The sequence below is a fragment of the Tiliqua scincoides genome, chromosome 3 (genome assembly GCF_035046505.1).
Source record: "Tiliqua scincoides isolate rTilSci1 chromosome 3, rTilSci1.hap2, whole genome shotgun sequence".
Lineage (NCBI taxonomy): Eukaryota > Metazoa > Chordata > Lepidosauria > Squamata > Scincidae > Tiliqua > Tiliqua scincoides.
The window spans coordinates 77,420,261-77,438,645 of record NC_089823.1 but is presented as its reverse complement, the minus strand read 5'-3'; the positions used below and the strand labels follow the sequence as shown (position 1 = coordinate 77,438,645).

Sequence of the window (18,385 nt, the reverse complement as noted above, 5' to 3'; positions counted from 1 at the left end):
TTTGCAAGTTTACTTAAATGTATCAAGAATGATTTAAATGATTCAGAGATTTGGGGCCCAATTCAGACCAGCTCACAGCTGGTGCATACTGTTGCAGATGTGCGGTAAAGCATGTTTACGAACCCTTACTGTGGCCCCCGCGCTGGAGCTAGTCCAGCATGAGCCCACGCTGTGCCAGCTCCAGCGCTGGGCCCATATTCCCCACCCAGCAGTAGTCCAGACTGCCTGGCAGCAGACAGGTAGTGAGTGTGTGGGGGGAGGCGTGAAGGAAGTGTTGCAAGGCAGGGGAAGGTGGGGAGAGGGTAGGGAGGGGCTGTGGAGAGCAGGGAGAGGGCAGGAGCACTGGAGGTCTGTTCCACTGGATCCTGAGCCCCATGTGGGACCGTGTGGTCAGACACAGGACTCTCCCATTCTGCAGAAGCTCCAGAATGAATCAAGTAGCCCTAGTGTGGGGCTGTTTCCCTTAGCTGGGGGGTGTGTGTGTGTGGAAAGGGATGATAGTCCCCTTTCCCCAGTTGCGCATTAGATGCCGTGGCAGCCATTTGGGTGCTGCAGCAGCCCCATGCATTGGGCAGCTCAGGATTGGGCTGTTGGTAAACCTAGTAAACACACCATCTGCCATTAAAATATGGTATGCATTAAACCAAATAAACAATTCTTTAAAAAATTTATTAAGATGGTTTTTTCACTTGGACCCTGTTCAGACATTTACCTGCATGTGAATCAAACTAGACAGGGAGAGGGGAAGGGAAAACACACTGGTAAGCTGTACCCCTACATGAGCACATTACTTATCTGAAGCTACAAATGGTATACCCAGGGACAGTTTTACAAGTCTCCCCAAAACAGCACCGGTTGCTTCAAACAAATGCTGAATATGGGGAGGTGGAGCTTTGGGATCCTGTCACCTAACCAGCACGCTTACACTTCTCGGCCAAGACGCAATCTAATCCATATGAAGCTGTCTGAACAGGATTTGCTATTTACTCAAGTGATATCTTTAGCAGAAGGAGAGATTTTTCATGAAGCCAACGTAAGTTATTTTACCTGTGAATTTCTGGATCTGAATGTCTTTTAACATCGTTTGCAACTGGTTTATCTTCTATTTTTGAGAAGCGTTCATGTAAAGTCAGGTCAGAAGATTTAAAGTAATTTGCTGTGAAGAGGATAAATAAAAACTAACTAATCCTTACTTCTGCAATTTCACATTTAAAAGGTGCTACTGAAAAATCACACACTGAAGAACAATTTTGAAGTTATTTCCAGAACCATAAATAAAATTTAAAATTGAATTAGAAGCAAAAAGTATTGTACTCTTAAGGTTATGTATACATGTATCAACAATTGTTTGATAATTTCCCCATAGCCATGATAGGTTCCTGTGAAGAAACTATTTTACGCATCAAATTGCAAGAGATAAAGTCAGTGTTTATGGCTTAAGAGTATTTATGTTCATATTGAGAAATCAGGTAGAAGTTACAAAACTGATATACAGTGGGCCATCAATATCCATGGGGGATTTGTTCTGCGAACAACCCCCCCCCCCCCCACCACCACTGCAGATACCAAATTCTGCTGATAATTAAAGCTGTGGAGAGGCCTGGTCAGAAAAACCAGAACTGCCTTTTTGAAGGCTCCAGCAGGCTTTCTGTGGCGTGCCTCCCCACACCTCTGAAGACCTCCTAGATATGACTGGAAGACACTTCTGGTCAAATCTAGAGGTCCTCTAAGGCCCTCCAGCTGTGGTGAGGGCACCCACAGTTAGTCAAGTCCACATATGCAGAACCTGTGAATAAGGAAGACCCATTGTACAGGTTGCATTCACTTTATCACTCAAACAGTATGAATGGAAGGCATCTTCTCCACTTCAGTCACCTGAGCCATTGAAAAATCCATTCCTGTGGCCAGGGGACCCACTGCAAAAATGAAAGATATGTCAGGGCCCCACTGCAGAATGGGGAAATTACTACAATCAGGCAAAGATACCTTCCATATAGAGGCTTCACTGGAGAGGAAGGGGTGGGAAAAATGCCTTCCATTTGCACTGTTGTACCAGCAGTACTATGGATGCTACACATCAACTTTGGTTTTCCTGGGAAAATGCCTTGAAAACAAGGGCTCTTTGTTATGTGAAAAGTCCTCCATGGGTTATCCATATGAGTCCAGAAACCATTAATGCATAACAACTTTCCATTCAAGATTAATTTTCAACTGTCTTTAATTATGGGATGACAGATTGCCTGTATTATTGGTCAACATTTTCTATTTCACTCTTCAAAATCACTCATACATTTTCCCCTTCTTTCTTAATCAGATTGCTAAAGCTCAAAGTTCTAATCCTAGAGCTAACCATACATAATCCAAAAAGCAGGGAGAAAAAATTCATGGATTCCTGACTGCAAAGCCTTAGATTTTCTTCTTTCAAGTTTGCAAAACACAAACAAAATTAAGCATCAATTCTTTCTTTAAATTATTCACACTACTCTGCACAGTCCACATGATGCTTCACGTCTTAGGTTATTTGAATTCATAAAATTTAGAGTAGTTTGATTACACAAAAACAGATTACATCAAACATAATCTGAATGCTCAAACATAACCACCTTTTACTTGATGGATAATTGTGATTATTTCCTGAGTAAATTCTTTCGATGGGTTATGTTCCACCTTCTGTGTCACAGATTTTATATGTTCAAAAACTGGATGAAATTTTTCAGTTTTTCTGCCCACAGCTACCAGGTCACACGATGTCTGTCTCTCCATGCTATTGCTTGAAGAACCCCTGGAACAAATTGGCACATGTTTAGAGAAATACGCTGCTCATAGAAATTCAAAGTATTAAGCAAGACAATGGTAACAAGTTCAATAAAGAAAATTTCAAAAGAATACATGCTGAAGAAAGTTTATTTTTAACAATTTATATGCACTTTGATGTGCAAACCACTTCAAAATATTTTACTCATTCATACTCTGTTATAATTCAATCAATCAATTTGTCAATTCTACCTAAACGAATGGGCTCAAAACACCACAAAGATTAGGGCTGAGCTCTGAGAGAGCACTTTTTACAAAAACTTCATTTTCTCACATGCTGTTCCCACAACTTTTCAAGGGTACAATAGTGAGTGAGTGTGTGCTGGGTACTAATTTTCATTCCAAATAGGTCTTATTCTGCTTAGGAATAGACATCTTCAGATCTGAACAACTGTGTGACATCACAGTTCCTACAAAAAGCAAGATCGATTTGAAAAGCCAAACAATTGACTGTAGGTCTTCTGATTGCTCCTTTTATATGTGGAAAGTATTCACACAGACACCAGATATTTGGCTGAGTTCTATAAAAATGCGAAGGGCTGCTTCTTTACATACAGACATATGCTTGCCTTGCTTAACGATGATTGCTCATTCATTGCTGTAACTTCAGAGAATTTGGGTGGTCCTCAAAATCAACTAATAAGTTCAATTTCTGTATTCTTATGATCAAAGTGACTGTGAGCCCTTTAATAAATTCATAATCCTCCCAACAGAAAACTTTAATAAAACTGAAAAAGACAATACCTGTACTTGTTAATTGTTTTCTTCATATCCACTTTGACTGTGAGTCTTTCCTTTCTAGTGTGGACATCCGAAACTTTTGCATCTGAAATTTTATGATGGGTGTCATACTGGTGACTACTGGAAAAATCTATTCTTCCCCTAAAATCCCCTTCTTTCTTTATTCTTTCCTTCTCTTTTTGATCAAAAGTTAATAGACCAGCATCACTTTTATAAGATTTAGCACATGAATTGCAACCCTTTCCTGAAGTATATTTAATGGGTACTTCAGTATGAGGGTCCTCCATATGTTTCACTTTTTTACTGCTATAGTAATCTGAATATTTGCTATTCCAATCTCCTTTAGGATAATATTTCTTGTCTTCCAACTTCACATATTTCTCGCTTCTGTCATCAGAAATGTATTTTCCTCTGTCTGCATGTCTATGATGTTTATGAGCATAGTCATGGGTTATCTTTGTTTGGCAACTCTCATCATGCTCCTTTTCAACTGGTCGATGGGTCTGAAGACCGTGATTTCTTTGTTCTCCCTTTTCTTGACTGGACATAGAAGAATGATCGTGCTTCCATTTGGAATTGCTTGCTATTTCTCTATCATCATACCTCTCCATTTCTTTAAACCTTTTAGATGTGTGCCCGTAATCTCTGTAATCACGATCTTCAGGATACCTGTGTTGACATAAAGTGGTTTATACTTGCAGTAAGGAAGAAAATGAGAACTTACGTATGCAGAATGCTGGTAAACACAGGTTTTTATGTAGAATGTGTCACCCCATGATCCCTCAAGCCAACAAAGTGGGGGAAATTATTTTATATGCTAGCCATCAACAGGATTAATTTAAAAGATAAAATACTCCTCTACCACCAGCAGCCCACAATTAAACTAAGTTTAATTCTGTTAGAAAAACGCCTTTCAGGGTAGAAATCTTCAACTATAAGGGCAACTGACTTTCACTTGAGGCTTTAAACCACAAAAAAAATCATTAAAACTGGGCAATTTCTCTACCTCTTCTGTAAAGAGCTCCTTGGCATAAATTCATCAGAAAATCTTCTAGACAACTGCATGTGCTTGTCTTCTTGTAACTGCTGATGCCTCAAGCCATTTTCGTTCCACTTCCTTTCAAACTTACACAAATTCTCTAATGGCCTATGAAAAGTATTCATCCCTTTTGTGTTTCCAGAAGTTCTGATGTCTTCATGACACTCTCTCTCACGTATTTTGGTAGGATAAAAAGAATGATTCTGTTCTTTGTGAGACATTTCTGAGTACTTGGAAGGAAACTGGCATCTTCTGATATTTTCAGTCCTTTCTGGTGAATGTGTTCTACAAGGTTTATGGCTGTGCACATCCTCTGAAGGGATTCTTTTCAGTGTTGGTGAATATGACCTATGTTCATAAAGTCGGTGGTGATTAATTTCATGAGGTACATATCTAGAACTGACTTGTCCATGTTTTCCATCTTCCATTCTCCAAGGTATGGGCTTCTTTGGGTCTTTGCGGAAACCCTTGTAATCACAGTCATAATTAATATGGTTATGCCTTTGTCTGTTATGTTCTGGACTCCTGAATGCAGGTGATATAGACCTACAATAAGCACATACAGATACATTCCAGGTTAACTAATACACATTCTGTCAGCAAGTCCAAGGCTACAAGATCAACTATGTCGAAACAACAACAAAAATCTTGCTGAAGTGACCCGCAGTGAATTTACTATTTTTGACAGATGAGTAGGTAAGAATTTTTTTTTTAAACAGGCTGTAGGGGCCCACAGGCGTACAGGCTTGTTCCACCCCCAGGGAGGCCTCAGATTGGCTGGAGGGGGAAGGGGTTCCAGCACCCTTGTCCTCCTCCTTAGCAGAGCTGCCACACCTGGCTTGGGAGCAGGAGCTGTTCACCTCACAGCTCCCTGCTTCACACCGCCTCCTCTCATCCCTGGCTTCCCTGTTTTATGGAGCAAGCCTGCCCCCTTTTGGCCCCTTCCCTTCCTCCAGGTGGGGCAGAAAAGGTCTTTCCTGTTCCTGGCTTGTTTCCTTCAGTGTTCCTTGTTTGCCCTGCCAGCCCCCTCTGTCTGGTTGGGGTGAGCCAACCTTTTTTGCCCCCTTCAAGGACAGGGAAGCCTCCCCACCCTGGGCATGGGGTGCCTGCTCCAGGGTAAGTCGGGGGTCAGGGCACCTGGGAGGGGCCCCGACACAGGCCTTGAAAATGCAATGTGGCTGCCCTGCATACTTTTTTAAAAAGTTACTTAAAATCCATGTTCTGAAACAGCATGAAATTGTCTACATCCAGAAATGGGTTTTTGCAGGTACATTTACCCCAATAGATAGGAACCTTCTGGAAGTTGTGGTTATGAAGCATGCTGTCATTTAGTGAACCACAAATGCAGCATAAAGCTGCATTTAGTGCTGGAGTTATGGAGCCCCTCTTTATGTACAGACATTCCTTTCCCCTTCCCCATATGTCAAGGGTTCCCAAACAATGTCACACCATCCTGGGGCGCCATGAGGTACTCCGCGGAGCACTGCAAGCTGCCCGCAACAAGGCAGCATGAGATGCTACAAATGGAGGTAAGAAGCTCAGTCTAGCAGGCTGAGCTCCCACGCATGGTTTTTGCACACTGGAAAGGGCCCACCTGCCCAGAATCTCTTATTTACAGCATCTGTAAATAAGAGATTTATCTCTGTAAACAAAGAGATAACCTTTGTTTACAGCATCTCACGTGGTCTCCAAACCAAGAAGCAACTGGCAATGAAATTATCAGCAGTCACTTCTGGGAAGAGACCATAGCATTTGCAGTGTGCAGAGACACTGCAAGATACTGAAGATCTGGAAGCACTGCCATAAGTAATTAGCACCATCAAAGCTCAATGGGGAAAAGAAAATACGCATTTGCCTCACCACAGATGCAAAACCCCTGGATAGCCCCACAGCAGACCTTCCAGACATGACCAGAACCTCAATCTGGTTATGTACAGAGCTGTTCTGACTCTCAGAGAGGCCATGCACAGCTCTGAAGCTCAGAATGCTGCCTGGAGACTTTTAAAAACAACTTTACTCTAAAAGAGCTCCGGGCAGCTTTCTGAGCCTCAGAAAAGCCATGCAGGGCCTCTCTGAGGCTCAGAACAGCTCCAGTTGCATTCAGAGCCCCAGTGGGCCAGAAAACCATGGATTTCATTATCTGCAGTTTTCTGTATCCATAGGAGGTCCAGGAACAGATCCCGCACAGATACCAAGGCACTATCTGTAATGTAGTTTCACTTGTGCTTCTGAAAATCAGGGAAAGCATCTTTCACACTGGAGATCCACACATTCTTACTTGTGAGTGTAGTTAGGACTGTATTCTTACTGATACATTGAAAAACCCACTTCTCAAAGCATCATGCAAAGCTTTGTTCCAGTACTCCCCTATTCTTATTGGGACTGGACACATAACTTTTTGCCTCAAGTTAAACCCAAGCATGGTTACAGAACCATTTCACCATTTTCTCTACTTTCCCACTCCTTCCTATGAAAACCCACATGGAAGACAGAATTTTCCAAAGGTAAATGCACCATATATGGATGCCCTGCTGTACCAAAAGGATCTGCATTAACACTGGAACATTCTGCTACACATTTAAATGCTACTGCAAGGACAACAGATAGAGGGATGACTGTCAATCAGAGACTATCAAACCAATGTGAGAGTGGGTTTTATGAACCATGTGTGATAGCCATTGTGCCTTCAGAGTATGAAAACCGGTTAGTCTCTTATTTCCTATTATGATTATTCTGGAATTTATGGATTGATCCATTCTACTCCCATAGTTGGGCTGTGAACTGAAACATTCACAAGAAGCCTTGTATGTTTTTCCTCAAGAAATCCACTTGGCTTCTGGTTAAATAATATCATTTCCACACACACCAACATTGTTTACCCTTTTAGGAACTCCCTGCACCTCTTTTATGTCACTAAAAGGACGCATACTCTGTCCCTTGCTGTCCCCACCTGTCCCTGTGCAAGATCCCTCAAGGAAATAGGGTGTGGTGTCAACAGTGGCCCCTTGCTGTGGCAGACCTGGGAGCATGGGGTTAACACCAGGAACTCAGAATGCAGTGAGTATGCTACAAAGCTGCAGTCACATGAAGGCAACAGGGCCCTCAGGGATAAAAGTAGAACCTGGAGGAAGGAGAGTTTGTGGGTGTAGAAGAAAAGAGATTGGAGGGACTGAGAGAACAGAAGGAAGAAGCTTGGAAGAAAGAGAACAGACAGACAAGCTGACTGACTAATGGACTGGCTAGTTGACTGATGAACCAAAACTACTAGAACAGAGACTTCTGGAGACTGGTGTGTGACTGACACGCCCAAGAACTACTGAAAACCAAAGTATTGCTACAGAGAAGTTGCTTGTGGGAGAGGGGAAGAAGGAGGACCTCTGCAGGTTGAACAGGCGAGCTACCCTGGTGGTGAGGTCCAGCAGTGTTGCAGTGCAGAACTAGTGCCACTGTTAGGGAAAAAAGAGGAATGAATTAGCTTAAAGTGGGCTTAAGGTCTATAGGCAAAGCTTGGAATGGGAATTTAGAAAAACACCTGCACTCTGCCTTTCCCCCCTCTAGTGATTTCACAGCACTGTTCAACTACAGAGCACAGGAAATTGTATAATTTCTGCTCAGTCAATTACAAAACACAGTGATTTCTATTGCTTGTCTTAACTCAATTTTGCCCAGCCTACACGTGTATACATTTGGTCCCTGTTGCGTATATGCAACGCTGGGTACAAAAAGCTTAATCTATTGGTTTTGTCTCTCTCCCCGATATCTTAAACAATCTTTTAGGAAAGCGGCACTGGTACACTTCAGTTACTCCTATCTTTCCTGTTAATCTTTTAAACTCAAGTCAATGGTCAAGGATCCCTTTCATAGCAACGAGAGTCACTTATGTATACTCTGTGCATGCAACTCTAAAGATGACTCTTAGTTACAACACTTAGGGCAATCCTGATCCACTTTCCAGCACAGACATAAGAGCAGTGCAGCTCCTAGGTAAGGAAACAAACATTCCCTTACTTTGAGGAGGCCTCCGTGAGTACTCCCCAACTGCAGGACACAGCACACGTCCCACTGGTACAGCTATGCCAGTGCTGGAAAGTGGGTTAGGATTTGGGCCTAACTGAAAGATAAGTGGAGCTTACATCAGAAAAACTTGAACATTTACCTTAGTTTCCATCTTGGTGACCTTGAGCGTGATCTAACCATCTTTTCATATGCTTAATTTCTTTGAACTAAAAGAAAAAAAAGTCATTGAATAAGTGTGATATATTAAAATTCAATTAATTTCAGTTTTAAGTACCACTAGCTTACACAATTTCAATATATCTTTGGGTTTTGTTTTGTATTTAAATGATTAAGGGAGCAGTCCTAACCCTTTATGTCGGTGCTTTCCAGCACCGACATAAGGGCATTGCAGCTCTGAGGTAAGGAAACAAGCATTCCCTTACTTTGAGGAGGCCTCCGTGAGTGACATCCGACTGCAGGATGCAGCACATGACCCATTGGCACGGCTATGCCAGTGCTGGAAAGCACGTAGGGTTAGGATTGCGCCCTAAGATGACTGTGGGACTTAAAAACCAAAATAGAGAGTATCTACATCTTATTACCTATTCCTCTGTCTGAAACTGAGGAACTGATTATTTGCTTCCTTCTCTACAGCTCAGTGCTGATATTTTTTCCTAAAATTTTAGGCAATAAATTATTTCCTGAATAGTAACACACACACACACACACACACACACACACACACACACACACACAAAAAGATAGGGATGTATGAACTTGGTGTATACCACCATTTGAACATTTGAATTAGACTTGGCTGATGTAGGCCAGCAGTAGACAATATATACAGTATTGCAATCCACTGGTCAGTTTCTGATGACTTGCCTAGCACCTACTGGTTATTGATATTCTTGTTACAAAGGCTGAACTACGTGAAAGTTTACTTGACCCAAGAAAGAATACCTTATGTTCTTAAGGTGGCAATTCCGACTAAGCCTACACAAGCTTGTGCTGCAAGAATGCATATTCCAGATCAGGGGTGCCCAAACCCTGGCCCAGGGGCCATTTGTGGCCCTCAGGGATTCCAAATATGACTCACAGGGAGCTTCCAGTCTCCAATGAGCCTCCGGCCCGCTGAAAACTTGCTGGAGCCCGTGCTGGCCTGACGCAACTACTCTCAGCATGAGGGTCGACTGTTCGACCGCTTGAGCAAGCTGCGGGATGAGGGTTCCCTCCACTGCTTGCTGTTTCAAGTCTGTGATACAGCAGCGGCAGTGACAGAAATGCCGGCCTTGCTTTGTGCAAGGCTTTTTATAGACCCTGAGTTATTGCAAGACCTTCATTCATTCAAATAAACTCCATCTCTAATATATTCATTTATGTAAATTTATTCAAATTTTAAATGTAAAGTAATTCTTTTTTTCTTGGCCCCCTATACACTGTCAGAGAGATCATGTGGCCTGCCTGCTGAAAAGTTTGGACACCCCTATTCCAGATCATCAAAGTTTAACTATGAAGAGATCCTTAAAATGATCTCTCGTTTTCTGAATTCAATACTTACAAGTGAACTAACTATAGGGATTCTAGTAAAAAAATATATGGAACAAGACTAGTTACCAACTCCCTGCTAGCTATTTTTCATTCAACAAAAAATAAAAGGCCTCAGTATTCAATAGGACCTGGGGAATTATTGCCTAAGCAAAATATGAAGAAAGGCTCAGAGTTCTGCCTTCCTGGATATTCAGCCTCATGATATCCTGAATCATTCTGTTGCTCCAGAACATTTTATTGTAGAAATGACAGAACACATTGCACCAACTACATTCCGCAAGAAAGTCACAACTTTTTCACTACAGACTTCGTAAATATTTTTTTTTTTTTACACTGAAACTAGACTACTGGCATGTGTTTTGTATGGGGCTGCCTTTGAAAGCTCTTCAGAAGCTTCAGAGTGTAGGATAGGTTACTAGAAACATATTAAACCACTAGTCTAAGCTTGCATTATTCTTCATAAAAGGTCTTAACACAGAAAATCCTATGGCACTTAGGCCAAATTGCACACAGACTTTTTCTTCTGATGTACTTCAGTAGCATAGCCCCTCCTTGCAGGGAGTTCTGGTCAAGGGGCTGCATTAATAACACCTTCTCTGTACACCAATTGTAACATAATCCACTTGTTTTCCAAGAATTAGATATTTCTAGTACTATCCACCTAATGAACTATGAGTTCTTCTGTTTTCATCAAAATGACTTACCATCGGAGAACTGTCTCTAAATAGTGCTCACTTATAAGTAAAACAAATTCCTATCCTTGTCCCAAATGACTACAGAAAGCCAAGAAAATCATCGTAAAAATCACAGTTCTACCAAACTAATAGTTGGATATGTGCTGTTGAAGTCACAGCCAAGAAAAAAAGTTATGTCATCCAAATCGGACATGCAATCACATTGGTAGCGTGGGAAAGACTGACATCACAGGATCTTGCTTAAATAGAACTAGCATAATTTCCAGTGCAGGCACTCCTTTTGCCTTGTGGAAAGAAACTGTTCATACAATTTAAGCCAGGGTCTTTAAAATTTACCACAAAGTCAAACCATTTAACATCTTGACAAAGACATTTATTCAGTTTGAAGGAAGAAAAACAAAAAACAAAAGTTTGCCACGAAAATGTTGTTACTCTTAGAACAATTTTCAAACACTGTCTTAAAAGGATGCAATGATTTTGGACAACTTCTATCTTCACTTCCTTGCTTCTGTTGGTTAACAAAATTAAAAGTACAGGACACAAACCTGTGTTTCAGGGCATTGCTCCGGCCAAGAAGTATATAGGACAGCTGATGTTAATTTTGATGAAAAGAGATAATTAAAAGTTATTCCATAGGCTTACTCTCATTCACTGTGACTTCAACCTTTGTGGGTGGATGTTAGCTGCCAAGTCTAGGATGTGACTGCTTGAGGCAAGTGGGTGGATTTTATGACATGCCTTCACATTTCTGAAGATACTTCATAAATACATGTATGTGAAAGAAAGCAAACAAACCATTGTTGGCAACTTAGGTTGAATATGAATCCACAACATTTGCATCAAAAGTAAAAAGTAGTTCCATTTTCAACTGAGATTGGGAGGGATCACACTAACTTTTTGGACTTCCTTTGTAGAGACAGGTACAAAATATGTCAAGGTCATAACTTCATGCCTGATTGCTCAGAAGTACATCTCATTGAAAAAGCAAACATTCACAGACTAAAGACCCAATCCCAACCAACTTTCCAGCACCACTACAGCCATAATGAAGCCCAAGGTAAGGGAACACATGTTCCCATACCTTGAGGAGGCCTCAGTGACTGTAGAATGCAATTCTCCACTGCAGAATGCAGCACATGTCCCATTGGCACAGCTGCATGAGCACTGGAAAATTGCATAGCATTGGACCCTAAGACTGCAAGACTTACAGAACCACCTGAGCAGTGAAAAATAAACGGAACAGAAATGCATATCTGGTTGATAATAATTAAACATCATTCAAACTTGCCACAAGAACACACATCTCCATTAGTGCAGTTCTACCCAAAACTGGAAACTTGTTACTATACAAACAGTGCAGTCAAACATGTTCTGCTTGTACTTTTTGCAATATTAATACATGGCAATTAGAGTTGCCAACAATACTTTAGAAGACTCAGTCACCATAGCAATAGCACTTCTTTTGAAGAATGTCCTAACAAAGAGTTATACAAGAATATCACCTTTTCTATTTTGTGGTCATGGTCATTGGCTTCTGTTCTAGTCTTCAACAGAGAGTACACTGAGACTGACAATTGCTTTCTTGTACTGTAGCCTTTCTGAAACAGTCTATGTAACCAAAAGCCTGCATGCCAACAGACTGTACCCAATAAAAGGCATGTTATTTACAAACACTTATAAAGAAAGGACAGATCTCTAATGCTAGGATAGCTAAAAGATTCATTACACAGGAAAGAAGGTTGGTGTTAACACATGGTTTCATGAGTTACTACTTATTGCAAATATAAGTAAGTTCCACTGAATCTAGTAAGACTGAGTCCCAAGTGCATGTGCATGAGATTGCAGCCTTAGTCTCTATAACCACTGGTTCCCAACCTGTGGTCCAGAAGACCCTGAGAAGTGGTCTGTGAGGTCTTAGAGGGGAAAAAGACCACCTTCTATCATTTCCAGCATTTCACCAAGCAAGTGTCCACACGGACCACCACAAAGGGCGGAGAATGGACTATTCGCAGCTGGCATCAAAAGCAGCAACCCACAAATCTTCTCTATAAATAATAAATCTCTAATAAATCTTATATAATTATTACAAGTTTAATTGTTTTTTTAATGTGCAAGAGATGAGGGGTTGCATGAGGTCCATGACAATTCCAATTTTTGTCACAGTGATCTATGGGCACCTAAAGAACCACTAGAGCACATGTATGCTCCTAGCATGTTGCTTCTATTGCTTCATTCAGGACACAAAACCATCCACTTATCCAACATTTCCATCTTCACCCAGCTAGCCACTAGAGAAAATGTTAGAGTTCAATTCCACATTATTCCTGTTAATCTGCTGAGATTAGAAACACATGCCAAAAACTAACATAGGACCTGGTCTATGTTTAAAACTTTCATGCTGTTGCAGGCCCAAGTTTTAACCCCTGATACTGCAAGATTCAACAGCTAGGACCATCTTCTCTGAATAGGTCCATGTTTGTGCATACATGCAGATTGTCAGGTTTAGTCAGATGAGATCAAAAACAAAGCTCCTACATTCAAGTTTATACAGTACATCTTATAGCAGTTGCACTTTTTCCCCTTTGTAGTGCAATTCTTGAGAAGGGTCAGAGGATTCGTGTTATGTTGGCATATTCTGCAAGAATTCCACAAATTTACAGGGAAAATCAAAGCTCACTTCAAAGAAAAGTCTCTCATTTTGGCAGCAGGGCTATGGTTGCCAGTTTGACAATGACATGCTCTCATGACTCTATGAATATTACAAATTCCCAACTTTAATTGGAATCTATAAGTTTATGATACAGAGGACATATTGCATAACCCAAGATACACCAGTGTTCCATACAAACCTGGAAAGACCGGCATTTCCCAAAAAGTACCAACTTACTCCAGAGCAGCTGGTATCAGATAGAGTAAATGCATTGCCACTTGGCCAGACACCCTGTGTCAGAAGTAGAAATGCTAGCTTGCAGACATCCAGGGGCTTTGACTTGTTGAGTCTCTCCTCACCACGAAAGATTTGTATGAGCAAATGAATAGGGTGCAGGATGAATACCTAGTCTCTGGCCATAGAGAGGGTAAGAAGAAAAAGAAATCAGCAATAGTCTGAATAGGCTAAAGCACTTCAAGCCTCAAAGTAACAGCTCCAACAGAATTTCTTTTTTAGCATGGTCTAATTACTTGAGTCTATATAAGAAATACTGACAACCTTTAAGGGTTTTCTTTTTCCGGGGGGGTGGGGGTGGGTGGGGAGGAATGCTAAAACAACCACAACACTAAGCCCCAGCAAATGCAAAACTGCATGTGAGTGGAACAGCCAGTTCTAAGGGATTACTGAGTAAGGATGGAAGCTAGTGCTTTAGTGCAATTTAGGAAGCTGAGTTAGGATGGAAGGATCTGCTGTTAAGGCACCTTTAAAACATCCAAAATATGCTCCTTTTTTGCCTTTGAAACTCTACTACTTACAAATTTTCACTAGACAGCCTGCCAACACCTATGTTGATTTTCAAAAGAAAAGGAGGATCAACTCTCTTCCTGTTTCGAAAAGCCACTCCACCTAATTACCTTTGGATTATTCTTACCACAGAAAGTCAGCCAACTGATTTTTACACACACACACACACAACTTTGCCTGCATACCTAGATAGGTGTCTAGTTAATGATTAGTTTAGTTCCTCTTCTATCCTTTTTATAGAAACAGAGCCTCAAACGAGATGTTTACCCAAGACCTTATTTGGTAGGTTTAAACTCTTCCTTGTAAAACAACAAGCATAACATAATGCTGTCACAAAATTAATAAGATTTGTGCTGGATGATTTTGAACTATTTTTCCACAGCCCTGCCCTAAGGCAGTGGAAACAGGGATGTCAGTCGAAACAGAATACTACATCTGGGGAATATATTAAACTTTGGAAAATAATCTGTTAGAAACTGAGATTTGTCAGGCAACTACATATTTCTAAGCTGTGTACATGCGTTGAGAAGATAACAATGGAAACACTTTGTGAAACCCTCCATACAGAGATAGTTGGTATTTTCAGATGCATGAAATTCATTTAACAAATGAGTAAGGGTTAGTATTTATTCTGTTTAAAAGTATATGCTTTCAGTTAAAATACAGAAACAGGTAGGGAAAAACTGTTCAGCAATATGGACTTCAGGATACAACTGCATTTCTACTTGTGCCAAAAAAAATCATTGACAATTTTTGAGAGATGACAATGACAGCCACTCAAACAGTTGAACTACCATTTTTCCCACTGCTGGATGTTCTCTGGCTGTCACCTCATAGTGCAGGTCTACATGCAAAATCATCTTGAGAAATAGGATTTTAATTCCAACAGATGAACATGACTATTTATGACACTGTAATTCTGTTGGACCGCTGCTTTGGCATCTGGTTGTCCATTCGTTTCAGGCCCCAATTCAAGATGGTGGTATTGACCTTTAATGGCTGGGAACACCCTTCTCCCATACATTCCAGCTCACCCTCTAAGGTCATCTGAGGATGCTCTCCTACAAGTGCCGTTTTTATCCCAAGTTAGAGGGATGGAAGCATGAGAATGAGCTTTCTCTGTAGCACCATCACAATTATGGAATTCCCTACTAGGGGAATTTAGAACTACTCCCTCTCTAATGGTTTTCAGTGATGGCTCAAAATGTTCCTGTTTCATCTGGCATTTGGATGATGGGTTGAAGTTTCCCCACCGCGCCTCTGTAAATAGTGTTTTGGTTCCACAGCCTCTTTCTGGTCCAAACAGAACGTCTTTCTGCCATCCCCAAAGGTTTTAGTGTTTTTATTAATGATTTTATTTATTGTTTTAAATATTGTATATTTTATTTGTGGAACTTTGTAAGCCACCTTGGGCATTTGCTTTGGGATGGGAAAAGCAGGATACATATAATTTTTTTTAACACAATAAATAATGTGTTTCAGAGACAACCAATACAGTTTCACAGAGTTACATACCAATTATTCTGGATTAATCTGTAATTACTCTCAACATTCATTACACCTTGCCAAGTCACTGCATTGTAATTGCCTGCAACTAGATGAAACCATAGTTTTGTTTTTTCCCCATTCTGGGCTGATGAAGTCTTTTAACACTTTGGGTAGAGCCTCAGTTAGCAGATAACATCTGAAGGTTGCCAGTTGGAGGCCACCAGCAGCTCTGTGAATGGTGAGACCTTGAAGCAGCTGACAAGCTGAGCTGAGTTATTCCACCTGCTCTTTGGTGTGAGTGAAGAGTCTTGGCTGCTCTTCAAGTGAGAGATGAAGGAGCTGCTGGTCAGCCAGCATGGGAGGCAACTGGAGGCCAGAAGTGAGATCAGACCATGAAAGATCCATCTGAAATGTTGTGCGCTTCTTGAAAGACAGAACCTTTCTGTAATTGTAAAAATCCCCTCAGGGGTTTAGAGATAGCCTGCCTATGTGAACTGCCTTGAGTAAAGTCAGAGGAGTAATCCGATGACCAGAAAGGTGGTATATAAATACCAGTGGTATTATTATTATTAGAGCAGCACCAGAGAATCCCATTTTTATACATTAAAATGAATATAGTAATCTTGAATAACCCAAGGGTCTGTACTTTTAAGCCATTCATGTAGATCAGTGATTCCCAATGTGGGGCACGTGTACCCCCAAGGCACTTGAGGGGGACATGATTGAGACATACAAAATTATGTATGGAAAGGATAAAGTGGATAGAGAGATGCTCTTTTCTGTCTCACACAATACCAGAACCAGGGGACAGCCACTAAAATTGAGTGTTGGATGAGTCAGGACAGACAGAAGACAGTACTTCTTTATCCAGTGTGTGGTTAGTCTGTGGAACCACTTGCCACTGGATGTGGTGATGGCATCTGACCTAGATAGCGGGATGCTCTTTTCCTTCTCACGAAACACCAGAACCAAGGGTTACCTGCTAAAGCTGAGTGTTGGCGGAGTCAGGACAGGCAAAAGGAAATATTTATCTACTGGGTGTGAGTCTGTGGAACTCCTTGACACGGGATGCGGCGATGGCACGTGGCCTGGATACCTTTAAGAGGGGATCTCTGCAGAGAAAGTCCGTCTAGGGTTACAAGCCGTGACGTGCGTGTGCAGCCTCCTGGTGCTGGAAGTGTGGCAGCCCAGCTGTGGCACAGCTACGGGGGTCTGGCCCGCGGGCTTCGACTCCTGGCAGAGGGGGCCTGAGGAGCCCATGGCGGCACCCCCAGCACCCACAGAGGGGCTCCCCAGGGACCCCCACCCGACCTCCAAAGGCTCCCCCACCGGGCAGCCACACTGAGCGCTGCAGGCCCGGGGGGGGCGGGTCCGCAGCGCGCTTACCTCGCCTCGCCTCAGCCTCCTCCGCCGCCAGTGGCTGCAGCTTCCAGCAGAGCGTCCTTCCAGCGACCGCCGCCTCGTCCCCCTGCGGCCTGCCGGGCGCCCCCTTCGCGTCTCCCTTGCCTGCCTGGAGCGCGGTTCGGTTCAGCCCAGGCCCGGTGGGGAGGAAGAGCCTCGCCTGCCCCACCGCCCGCCCGCCTACCTCGCCGCCCCGCCCAACGAGAAGGCCGGGCGCAGTGCCCCGGAAGTGAACGGGGAGGGCGCTGGCGGCTGCGGCCCCCCGATAGCGCGCGAGGGGCGAGCCGAGGCCGCGGGGTGTCTCGCTACTGCGCGCCCGCCGGCCCCAGCCCTCAGAAGCAGCACCGCGGCTCAGCCCTGCCTGGAAGGCGCCGCCTCGGCTGCCGAGGCGCCTTCCCAGGGAGGGAACTCTTCACATGCTCAGGAGAACTCTCCTCGCTTGGAGTCCGCGCTGGGGGATTTCATCCCAGAAAATTACTCAGCTCACTTCCCCCCCCCCAGGCTAAGTGAGCGTGTGGAACTGCTTGCCACAGGATGTGTTGATGGCATCTGGCGTCTTGAAAAGGGGGTTGGAGAGATGTATGGAGGCAAAGACCATCACAGATTTCTTTCTTTACCCAGCGTGTGTTTAGTCTGTGGAACTCCTTGCCACAGGATGTGGCGATGGCATCTGGCCTAGGTGTCTTGAAAAGGGGGTTGGAGAGACGTATGGAGGAAAAGGCCATCACAGGTTACAAGCTGAGGTGGGCATGTGCAACCTCCGGATTTTAGAAGTAGGCTTGCCAGGTGCAAGGGAGCACACCAGGATGCAGGTCTCAGAGGATGTTGTCCTCTGTGCCCCCTGGGGCATCTGGTGGGCCACTGTGAGACACAGGAAGCTGGACTAGGTGGGCCTTGGCCTGATCCAGTGGGGCTCTTGTCTCCCATCCTGATCTATCTTTTGTTTTGGAGTGGAAACTGCTACCCTTACTTCACCTTACCACTTAGCTATCCTTACCTCACTCAGGGCCCAATCCTATATAGTTTTCCATTGCTAGTGCAACCATGCCAATGAGGCATGTACTGCATCCTGTGGTGGGGAGGCAGTCATAGAAGGCTCCTCAAAGTCTTCCCTTACCTCGGGGCTGCAATGTGGCTGCACCAGTGCTGGAAAGTTGGATAGGCTTTTGCCCTCAGTCTTATATCAAATCAGCTTCCCCTTACTGA

At 42.9% G+C, this 18,385-nt stretch overlaps 1 protein-coding gene across 2 annotated transcripts in view; it reads right to left on the bottom strand.

The window, feature by feature from the left end:
- Nucleotides 1-17,347, bottom strand: part of BCLAF3 (BCLAF1 and THRAP3 family member 3) — a 36,000-nt gene extending 18,653 nt beyond the window's left edge. Inside the window, exons 1-6 of one of the 2 annotated variants that reach the window (XM_066622416.1) lie at nt 17,165-17,347; nt 8,751-8,817; nt 4,562-5,140; nt 3,559-4,224; nt 2,604-2,782; nt 1,048-1,156 (exon numbers count right to left, since the gene is read on the bottom strand). In XM_066622416.1, coding sequence (XP_066478513.1) covers nt 1,048-1,156; nt 2,604-2,782; nt 3,559-4,224; nt 4,562-5,140; nt 8,751-8,791 — 1,574 coding nt within the window. In that variant the 5' untranslated portion in view covers nt 8,792-8,817; nt 17,165-17,347. Of the gene's footprint in view, nt 1-1,047; nt 1,157-2,603; nt 2,783-3,558; nt 4,225-4,561; nt 5,141-8,750; nt 8,818-13,685; nt 13,758-17,164 lie in introns of those variants that run through there. The other variant, XM_066622417.1, reaches the window with a different exon arrangement.
- Between the last annotated feature and the right edge of the window lie 1,038 nt (nt 17,348-18,385).